The sequence below is a fragment of the Musca vetustissima genome, unplaced genomic scaffold (assembly GCF_032173495.1).
Source record: "Musca vetustissima isolate MV318-11 ecotype Yass unplaced genomic scaffold, APGP_CSIRO_Mvet_v1 utg20336, whole genome shotgun sequence".
Taxonomy (NCBI): Eukaryota; Metazoa; Arthropoda; class Insecta; order Diptera; family Muscidae; genus Musca; species Musca vetustissima.
The window spans coordinates 56,389-68,510 of NW_026886023.1; the positions used below are offsets into that span (position 1 = coordinate 56,389).

Here is a 12,122-nt window from a genome sequence, read left to right on the forward strand (position 1 = left end):
CTGTTATGAGAAAATGCGGATGAAGCCTTCAAACTGGCCTGCTTAGATTATGTGGTAGCTATATGTGAAAACACGGACCTATATATATATAAGCATTCAAGAACCATTTATACTAAATTATAACCACATCGGTTGGAAAATAAGAATAAAACCTTTAATATACGGAAAATGGGTCGGGTACCCTTATATGGGTGCTATACCAAAATGTAATCCGATGTTGACAGTTTTTGTTAAGAAGATTTGACAGCCCATGAAAACCCAAAATACCAAATTAATGCTGATTCTGATGAAAAACGTACCCAATAGCTTACAAATACCGAATACTTTGGGGTAACGTTATATCGGGGCAAATATTGATATCTTTTGAAAGGGAGATTTCTTCTCAATGAGATTCTCTTATACCAATTTATAACCAATTCCCTTGAAAAACTTGCACAAAAGCTTCAAAATACTAACATTTGAGAAAAAGACCCTTATATGGGACCTAGAAGTGCCGGTAGACGGCTGGTATAAAGGGAGGATAAAATCTACACTAAATTTCAATACCGAACAAAAAATTCTGTATATACGATAAATATAGGTGATTGTTCATTCGCAAATGTTAGTATATAAATACAAACATTATTATGATTTTCGGCATTATTAAAGTGTGTGTTTGAAACTCAGCTAAAATCTTCCAAAAATTTTAATTTAGAGGCCCAGCATAAATGGCGGAAAAATTATACACTAAATTTCACTATGGTTCAGCGAACGGAAGAAATCTCTAGCTGTTATATATATATGTGAGATATTTGGTACCCAAATATCTGCATATAACCTAGTATAATGTTTATAAAATTTTGGGGATATTTTTGCATAAAGCCAAAATTTCCCCTTGCTACTCATTTTAGTGGTATGATATAAATGGAACATATATTCTACATCGAATTTCACTATGGGTCACCGAACAGAGGAAATCTGTAGATGTTATATGAATGAGTAAAAATCCACTCAGAAATTTGGATATAATTAAAAAAAATATATAAAAACGGTTTAGACTTTTTAGGTGGCTTTTGAATTTTACCCAATATCTCCCAATGATGATCACTTTAGAGGGCTGGTATAAAGGGAGAAAAAATTCTACACTTTATTTCACTATGGGTCACCGAAAAAAAAGAAATCTGTAAAAGCGATATATATATATATAGGTGAAATTTCAGACACAAACATTAGTATAAACTTACAAAAAATATTATGATTTTTGGAATAGTAAAAGGGTGTGTTCGAAACTCAGCCAAAATCTCCCAATGGGGTTCACATTCATGGATTGGTATAAAGGGAGGAAATATTCTACAGAAAATTTCACTATTGGTCACCGAACGGAAGATATCCCTACCTATCATATATATGTGAGGTAATTTATTCCCAAATTTATGCACTTACCCAAGTATAATTTGTATAATTTGTTTTTGCGGTTATTTTTGTATAAAGCCAAAATCTCCCCTTGGTTTTCACTTTAGTGGTATACTATAAAGGGAACAAATATTCTACATCGAATTTCACTATGGGTCACCTAACTAAGGAACTCTGTATGTATTATACGTATGTGTTAAAATCCACTCAGAATTTTGGCAATATAATAAAAATAAATTAGTATTATAATTGCTGAGGTTATTTACGTGTCTTTTTGAGTAAGGTCAATATCTCTAAATGTGGTTCACTTTAGAGGATTGGTATAAAGGAAGGAATAATTCTACACTTGATTTCACTACAGGCCACAGAACAGAAGAAATCTCTAGATGAAACATGTATAGGTGATATTTTACTCACAAATCTTAGTATATAAATAATAAAATTATCATAATTCGGGGTATTTTGAAACTCAGCCAAAATCTATCAATGGGGTTCACTTTAGTGGATTGTTATAAAGGTAGGAAATATTCTACACTAGATTTCACTATAGGTCACCGAGACCAAGAAATCTGTATCTGTCATATATATGTGAGATATTTCATTCACAAATTTATGCATATATCCATGTTTAATTTTTATACATTTTTTGGGGTTATTTTCATATAAAGCTAAAATCTCCTCTTGCTACTCACTCTGGTGGGATGATATAAAGGTAACAACTATTCTACATCGAATTTCACTATGGGTCACCGAACAGAGGAAATCTGTAATTATTATATGTATATGCAAAAAATCCACACAGAAGTTTGGCTACATAATTTAAAAAATAGAATAATTGTTAAGGTAGTTTGGTGACTTTCATACGTTAGCCAATATCTCCCAATGTGGTTCACTTTAGAGGGTTGGTATAAGGGAAGGAAATGCTCTACTCTAAATTTCACTATAGGTCACGGAATAACAAAAAATATTTACTTAATACCAATTAAAGATTAGGTACTGGTGTGGAATTAAAAAAAAAAAAACGAAAGTTAAAAACAAAAAGAGACAGCAGAGTGGTTCAAAAACACATTTATGAAGAACACAACAATGCGTATTAGAAACCAGTGAGCGGAGCAGTATAGTCGGACGGAGCCGACCATACGATACCCTACACAACTATCACGGAACTCTAACTTTTTGCGCATTTATATATATATATATATATATTGTGATAATTGGACCCTCTTGACTGATTTGAGGTCAACAGCACCTCTTCCTTATACGGACATACTTTCCGAATATTCACAATATTCAGTAATTTCTTCTCCAGATTCTCTTCACCGTGGGTTGTATGGTGATTTTCGGCTTATAACTGTGGCCTATAGATCGATTCGAAAAATACAAAAAAAATAAGTTTTCGATCCACTCCATACCAAAATTATTATCTGACCATCACCGAAAATTGTAGGCGCTGTCCTTGACCATAACTGGAACCCTATGGAAAATTTCAAATCGATCAGCGTTATATTTCCGCCCTCTAGTGTGGTAATGGGTTACTAAATAATATATGAATACGTAAGCACCTGTAAATATTTAAGTGTAACTCCCACCGAGTACATATAGCAATATAATTGGTATCAATTGAAAGGTCAACCACTCCTCTTGGATATGCTGTCAACTTCTCGGGTCTATGTCCTTCAGGAGTAAATATATACGCCATAGAATAAAAAATGTAAATTTTCACACAAAAGTCAGGGTTCATTTGACCCCCTAAATAACGACCGATCTTTAACAATTTATCAAGAGGCATGCTGATTCTTTAGCCCGATCCCCTTCTCCATGTAAAATTTCGCAATGTTTGGGCAATAATTGCGGCCTCTGGAGCGACCAGAAAAAATGACAAAAATTAAGTATTTGGTCCATTTCATCCCCGAAATATTTACCGATCTTTACCAAAAACAATAGGGGTATTCATTGGGCCGAACCCATCCTACATGCAAAATTTCGTGAAGATTGTTCTACAACTGTGGCCTTTATCGTGTTTACAAATTATAATGGACAGACGGACACACAAGTCTAGATCGACTCAGCTAGTCGAGATATGACGATCGGTATACTTAAAGGTGGGTCTAGGACCAATATTTCGCGGCGTTACAAACTCTTGGGGCTGCACAAAGCTACAATACCCTGACAACATAGTTGTGTAGGGTATAATTTGTTGGTACCAATGTGTTTTTTTTTTAATTTTTTAGCAGAGGAGTCAATACTTAATTAAAAAATATTTTAGCCAGAAATATTTTTAAAAATGCAGACGCAAAGATTTATTACAAAAATAAGAATTTGACACTAAGGGGAAACTTTTTTATCATTATTGAAAGTCTTCACAACTGGCTGGATTTAAAAAATTAATAAAAAGTTAATTTTAAAATTAAAATTTAATTAGTTCTAATTATATTTTAAATTGAAAATTGGAGAAATTAAAATAGAGCATCAAGTGTTTCGTTTTTGTTGTTTCCATTTTCAATACCTTTTATTCCAAACATCAAAATTCAATTTGAAAATTAAACGAAGAACAAATCAATAGGCAAACAAAACAAAAATACTTTTTATCTCATCTTATCAAACATGTTGGATGGCAAATTGATACCAAATTTTCAAAAGCAAAACAAAAAATGCACAAACTTTCATTAGTTAAGTGGCCATCATTCCCAAACTCCAATAATGTTTAACATTTAATTTTCACATATGTAAAAATTAGGACCCTCCAATAATATTCCAATCCCCTAAAAACCTATCCAAGACCACTTGACTTTATTGACAATTTAAAGAGAAAAAACGCTCATCCATACACACACACAAATTTTTCTAAACAGCTCATGGTGGTGGTGGTGTGTGTAAAGTGATAGCCATTTTATCACTTAACTTTCACTTTAAACATGATTTTTTATAATCCCCAAAAAGCTCGAACATCTTGTTACATTAAGTTGCCCTACTTTCTTAACTCCTTGAATGATGGTGGGGGGATGGCTTATTAAAAAATCTAAATTCTTCTGCTTAGCCATGGTTTAAAAAAACTGTTAAAGGCTCCATTTTCCTTACTAAGTGGCCATATGGTAGTAGTTTTGTGTGTTTTTTTTATTTCATACCTCTGCAATAAGATTTTATGATAACCCATTTTTTTCCTGAGCCAAGGAACCGCTTCAAGTTTGCAACATTGCCTTACATTTTATTCCCGTTTTTTGTTTCGTTTCTTTGGCCCTCTTAAACGGAGGAAATAACCCAGTAAGGGAATAAAATGAAAGAAAACTTAATCTTTTCTCGTTGTTGTAGAAATAAAAAAACAGCAACAACAAAAACCCTGAGAGTAGAAAGATATTCTGGAACAGCATAAGGATATGGTTAAGGCTGAATCGCAGGCAGGATGGCTGCCACACACATAAAAGTCCTGGTGCTAACATAAGGCCTTTTGAATGTAGGTTAAACACGTACAAATCGCATTATGTACTACAGCAAAAAAACAACAACAACAAAAAGGAACTCTTTTTTTTATTATTGTGTATGTCTAAGTATGTGTAGCTATGTATGTATGTGTGTGAATTGTAAGTGCAAGGGTATATATGGGAATGCTGTTACACACAACATCCGGTTATAAAATAAAAATAATCTTTAAAGCATTCCCTTCTTTAGTTAGGTTAGGAAACCCTTGCAAGAGGCCTAAACATTGTTGCCCTGCAAACATATGGCGGGTTTTGAAGGGCTGGCTGGATGGTTGGCTGAATGAATGGTTTTCTTGAAAGAAGAATTACTTGAATGGCAACAAACATACATATAAATATACATACATAAAAAATACGATATCAATGGCGTGGCCAAATTGATACTATGGGAGGGGAAAACTAAAGGATAAAAAATGTCTAGAAAAAAATTACAAAAATAGCCAAGAGCGTAGATTTTATAAAAAAAAACATTTTTTTTCTTCATTATTTTCAGATTTTTAGATTTTTGATGCTAAAAAATATTTTTATAAAGAATCTATTTTTATAAATAAAAAATTTTTTTTGAAAAGAAAATCCATCTTCAGAAAATCCACATTGTGGGCTGAGGCCTAAAAATATTTAAAAAAAAACCCACACTGAGACTTGAAATTTGTTAAAAATACTTTTTTATATAACTTTCAATAAATATCCTCGAGTCGAGCTTGATGATCTAAGTTTTGCAATGAAAAGGAAAGCCAGGAGAAGAACCTACGTACCCACCATTATGCGGCGCGTTTCGCCGTTGGTTAAGCGGCTCATCAGGCATATTGGGCTATGTGGCTTTACAAAGGTCGTACGTTGATAACTTGTATTTATTCCGCCCTGATGCGAAACTTGCATATGCGAAATAAATTCAAATTTGTCAAAGTTCAACATTTGTCTTCAAAGGAGACATAAGAGTCGATTATGTAGGATTTTTCTAAAAATTAAAATTAAAAAAAATAAAAAAAATATTAAAGTAGACAGACAGCAGTGATAATTAAACAAAAAATACAAGCAGACCCCTTCAGTTAAGATAAAAAATTTTTTAAAAGAGTTGATGAGGTAAATATTTAATTTTTTTGTTTAAGAAAATATATTCCTAAGTCGTAAACAACATCGATCATTAAAAGCCAATTTTTAAGGAGAAGAAACATTCATTAACTTTTTTAATTCAAAATTTTTATTCTACCAAAGAACCCCCCTACCTTTCTCCGTCTCTGCTCACTAATAACCCCACACCATACCATATTAATATAAATACATATTTATTTAACTGCTTGAATGTAACAAAAATGAATAACTAAATATGTGTGGAAATGAATAAAAGAATGACTGAATAAAAAAGTCTGTTGCCATAAATGCTTCACAACTTTGTAAAGAATATCAAGAAAATAATGCCAATGGAACACCAGCAACAAAAAAATATTAAAAAAAAATAGAAGAAAAAAGGTCATAATCCTTTATTTACTAAAGAATTAAATTTTTGTTGAAGAAAAAAAAACGGAGAATAAAATATGTTCTAAGAACATCTTGAATGCCAACACACAAATAGAAGAAATAATAATTGGAATTTAATTTTTGATGTAAGAGAGTAGAAATATTTTTTGAAGAAGGGAAAACTAAAATTTGGAAAATAGGGAATACAAAATATATCTAAAAAAAATCAAGGAATTTAAAATTTTAAGGACTATTACATGATCCGATTTCTCAATAGTTATTCATAGCCCTAAACTGGGTCATTAAAAAATATATTTTAAAAACTATTTTAAGATAGACACATGGTTCCTTTTGAGAATATGCATAGAATCAACTTCTGAGTCGATTTATGCATGTCCGTCTGTCTGTCTGTCTGTCCACGTTAAATTGTAAAGAAAGTACAGGTCGCATTTATGATTCGAAGTTAAAGAAATTTGGCACATCTCATTTATTTGGCCCAAGGGCGAACCCTATTGAAATTTCGAAAAATCGTTGTCAGGGTATTATAGCTTTGTGCCGCCCCACGAGTTTGTAACGTCGCGAAATATTGGTCCTAGACCCACCTTTAAGTATACCGATCGTCATATCTCGACTATCTGAGTCGATCTGTCCATTTTAATTTGTAAACACGATACAGGCCACAGTTATGGACTAATCTTCACAAAATTTTGCATGTAGGACCGGTTTTGGCCAATGAAGGCCTTTTTTTGGTAAAGATCGGTTAATATTTAGGGGATGAAATTGACCAAATACTTAATTTTTGTCGGTTTTTCTGGTCGCTCTAGATGCTGCAATTATGGTCCAAACATTGGGAATTTTTACATGGAGAAGGGGATCGGACCAAAGAATAAACATGCCTGTTTTGGTAAAGATCGGTCAATATTTAGCGGGTCAAATGGACCCTGACTTTTGTGTGAAAAATCACAAAATTTGTATTCTATGGCGTATATATTTACTCCTGAAGGATATAGACTCGAGAAGTTGGTGGTTTATCCAAGAGGAGTAGTTGACCTTTAAATTGATACCAATTATAGTGATGTATCTACTCGGATGTGGGAGTTGCACTTCAATATTTACAGGTGCTTACGTCTTCAGATATTATTTAGTAAGCCATTAACACACTAGAGGACGGAATATAGCACTGATGGGTTTGACATTTCCCAAGAGGTTCAAGTTATGGTCAAGGACAACGCCAATAATATTGGGCAATGATCTGATAAAAATTTTTTGGATACAGTGGGCCAAAAACTTAATTTTTTGTGTTTTTCGAGTCAATCTATAGGAAAATCGGTTCAGATTTATATACAGTTCCCATATATATTTTCGTCCGATTTAAGGTAAATGGTGCACCAAAGTCCCTATATATCTCTTGATTTGCACGAAATTTGGTACAGCCTACTGAATTAAGCCTGAAAAAATGTCTGCTAAGTTTCGTGAAAATCGGCTCAGATTTAGATACAGCTCCCATATATGTTATCGTCCGATTTAAGATAAATGGTGCACCAAAGTCCCTAAATATCTTTCGATTTGCACGAAATTTGTCATAGCGTACTGAATTAAGCCTGTCTGGTAAGTTTGGTGAAAATCAGTTCAGATTTAGATATAGCTCCCATATACATTTTCGTCCGTTTTAAGGTAAATGGTGTACCAATGTCCCTATATACCACTCAATTTGCACGAAATTTGGCTCAGCATACTGAATTGAGCCTAGAATTATATCTGCTAAAATTTGTGAAAATCGGTTCAGATTTAGATATTGCTCCAATATATATTTTCGTCCGATTTAATGTGAATGGTGCGCCAAAATTCCTAAATATCTTTCGAGGGAACATTGTATAATTGTAAGGATACGTATGTACAATATACCCAAAGTGGTGAAGGGTATCATATGGTCGGTCCAGTCCGACTTTACTAGTTTCCTTACTGGTTTAATATTATTTTTAAGTATCCCTTAGTTAGTTTAAGACCTAAAAATTATTTTGTAAAACAACCACCTTTTTGTCGTTTGAAAAAAAAATTCCAAAGAAATTTAAGGCTTTGGTTTATTTCAAAAATATTTGTAACAAATCCGAAACTTTGATTCTTATTCAAAGGGGTACGTCTTTGGTTCTTTGAAAAATTGCAATAAAAGCTCAGGCCCTGGTCGTTAAAAAAATATTCTTGGGAAATCATAGGTTTGGGCCCTTTGAAAACTATCTTCTCTGTGGCTATGATAGTTCTAAGTCCAATAAGTCCAATATTGTTAATCTCTTCGGTTTTGCTGTGTTTTTTTACGTTTTAATTTTTTTCAGAACTTTCAAAATTCATCTTTGACGATTTTAGTTTAAAATTTTCATCTCCCAAAATTTTCAATTTTCCAACCCTTATAAATAAAGAAAAATAATTTCCTCCATCCACTTACCTATTGTCTTAGTCCATTGTGCTGTGGGCCGCCAATCTGGATAATGTTTGGGAAACAATTCCCTAGTCCAATAGGTGTGTAAGACGACTTTATAGACCGCCAAACGGTCGACAGTGCAATCGCTTATTGGTGCCGGCTGAGTGGGTGCTGAACCCAATAGCGGTGTAGATTGTGAATTAGTATCCCGATTATTATTTGAAGAGGATTCTGATGTATAATATAAGTTCCGATTATTATTTCCGTTTGCCGCTTGATAATATGATGGCACTTCACGTTGTGTTTGATTGATTTGCGGTAATTGATTTTCAATGGTATACGAATAAATCGAGGGACTCGATACATAACCATTTGAGGTAAAATAGCTGCCAGCATCCAGTGCGGTAGATGGAGCCGGCATTACCCAGCAAGGCAGCAGGGAAATGAGGAAAATTATGAGGCTATACATGTTGTGGGCGGGAGGTTTTTTCATGGCAAGGTGAGTTTTTTACGAAAAATAAAAATTAAATTGAAATTTTGTAGAAATTTTATTTTTGGGAACTGTTTTGTGAATTTCTTTAAAATTTGTATTTCGCGAAAATTTTTTATTATTATTTGATAGATTTTAGATTTGTCTTCTATTTTTTATTGTTGAATTTTTCTATTTTTTTTTCTTTTTCTCTCTTGTGTTGTGTTTTAAGTCAGATTTTTTTACATCTCCTCCTTGATTTGTTCCCCTCCTTTACATTTTCCCTTTGTTTTATCTTTGCTCGAGTGATTTAAAATTTAAATGTCACTTGTTTCACGTATTTTTTTTATTTTGTTGCTTTTCTACGTGTTGCCGGTTTTTTCTCTTTACGCACTCCCTGTCACTGGCTAATGACAGCCATTAACATTTGTTTATTTTTGTTATCCCGATTTTTTCGGCTTGATTTTCGTTCACCTTATCACCTCCAAAAGGTGATTTGTTTGCAATAAATTTGCTGATTTTGTTGTTGTCGTTAAGATGTAATTGGTTTACAAATTTTCATTCAAGATTAAGCAAGAAATTATTTTATGTTAAAAGATTTTTTATTTTAATTTTTTTCGATATATTTTTTTTAATTTGTTATTTTTATTTAATTTCGTCGGGCTTTTTTTCGTTTCCAATTATTTTTTATTTTGTGAAATAATTATTTTTTCGTTTTCGTTTGAAATTTATTTTTCAATTACAATTTATTTCCTTGTATTCATTTATTTATTTTTATTTCGCTTTTGTAGAGACCTTTCAAAACATCCGTTTCCAGACCGTCCGCATCCGTTAAAGTTTCGTTTCATACTGAATACGAAACATGTTCATCTTTGATTATTTTCCCTTTAAAAGTGGCTTCTGTTATAGTTCTTAACCCGGCTGGCTGGCTGTGTGTGAAACGGTGAGTGAGTGTGTGTGTATATGTGTATGGCACCCACAAACACTGTGTGTTTTGCTTGCTCCATTGTATAGTGGGGGAACAATAAACACAACTCAATGTTTCATTTTCATTTTTCGAACAGCCGTTACTCTCTGCCATTCACACTATCTCGCTCGCATCACTTCTCTCGCTCTCTACTCTTCTCTCTGGTGAAACAAAACAATTTCCTTTACTCAAACACTAATAACGGGGAAATTTGTTTGTTTTGTTATTTAGTGAAATGACTACGGTAGTTTGCATACACTCTCACTCTCTGCCTCTCTCTCTCTATCTCTTCACTAACTCTACTGGGTATCACACAGTTTATATTGTCTGTGTTGTAAACACTAACAGCCTGTTGCCTTGTTGCTTGGCAATATTATAACTGTTGGTTCATTTCCATCTCTTATCGGTCCTTGTTACTGTCTTTCTACGTGAGTGTGTGTGTTTGTGTGAGTGCGTGCGTGCAAGTACATGTTTCGTTCTTTTTTTGGTGGGAAAGGCAACAAAGGGTAATTACATTATGAATATTTGAGTTTGTTATTATAAACTGTCATCATTAGAGGTTTAGAGCAGATTAGATTTCATTCCTCAGTGTCAACCAACAGCGTATAGGTCATGTCGTTTGGCCAATGTTTGTTGTTGTTGTTGTTTGCACAAGGCTTTCGTAGTATTTTTTTGCATGAACATGCTTTGCCTCTAATAAGATGGTTTTATTTGTTTGAGTAAGGCTTGCGATAGAGGGAAATAGGTTAGATGGTTAGGTGAATTGTGTCAAAGGGATTATATATGGAAAAGGAATTCCAAAAGGGATAATTAAAGGAATTAATGGAAAATTTAAATATTAAAAAAAATCAAAGAATTTGTCCATATAAAATAAGAGTTTCAGTTGGATGGTGTGGAATTTTCATAGAGGATTTTTAAAATTAAAAAAATAAATAGTTAGGTTTTGAAATCTTGATATTAAAAAATTTCAAAATAATTTACAAATAGATCACCCATCTAACTATTATAATAAAACTCAATAACTATGTCCTCTCTTAAAGAAAAAACAAAAAAAAAAAAATTTCAATATCTGTTTCCAATTAGAATCAGAATTGAATAACCATTGATTGCCTATAGCCGCCCATTACTTATCGATTCAAAGTCTGTTCATCGATCTGTCCGTCCAATTGTCCCCCATTCATTTACTTAAGTGTTCCAATGTTCGAATAATTATTGTCACTTGTGACAATTGTTGCTGTCCATCAACGAAATCATCAATGGTGACAACGACACTTGGAGGGGGGGACATCGACGTTTGGCATTTGGAAAATCAGCAGAAGCAGCTGGCGCTACGTAGAAATATTCCCTGCTGTCTTTTCAGATTTGTAAATGAAGGTAATAATCATCATGATGATGACGATGATGATTCCGATAATTATCATGAGATTTCTAGTGACAGCTAAGGCGACCTAAATTGTTGTCCATTAAGGCTTAACAAAAACTAAATATTCAAATATAAGGAAGCCGTTTTTCAAAGAGTCATAATTATTCTTGTAATCAATTTATCGATAATGACATGAACATGGACATTGTGTGGGGTAAATAAGTAAATTATATATGGGGTACTACATGGATTTTTTTATTAAAACATTTTTATACCCTTTACCATTATTATGGCTTTGTGCATATGTTTGTAACAGGCAAAAGGAAACGAGATAGACACATCGTTCCTTCTGAAAATATGCATAAAATCACTTTCTAAGCCGATTTATGCATGTCCGTCCGTCTGTCCATGTTAAATTATAATCAAAGTACAGGTCGCATTTATAATCCGAATTGGATGAAATTTGGCATAGGTCACTTATTTGGCCCAAGGACGAACCCTATTGAAATTGGGAAAAAATCAGTTCAGATTTAGATATAGCTCCCATATTTATTTTCATCCAATTTAATGTAAATGGTGCA

At 33.1% G+C, this 12,122-nt stretch overlaps 1 protein-coding gene across 1 annotated transcript in view; it reads right to left on the reverse strand.

Moving 5' to 3' along the window:
- Positions 1-9,163, reverse strand: part of LOC133333507 (spondin-2-like) — a gene marked incomplete at its 3' end in the record, with an annotated part of 64,807 nt that extends 55,644 nt beyond the window's left edge. Inside the window, exon 1 of the mRNA XM_061541825.1 lies at positions 8,767-9,163. Within this exon, the coding sequence (XP_061397809.1) occupies positions 8,767-9,163 (397 nt within the window). The remainder of the gene's footprint in view (positions 1-8,766) is intronic.
- Positions 9,164-12,122: the final 2,959 nt, after the last annotated feature.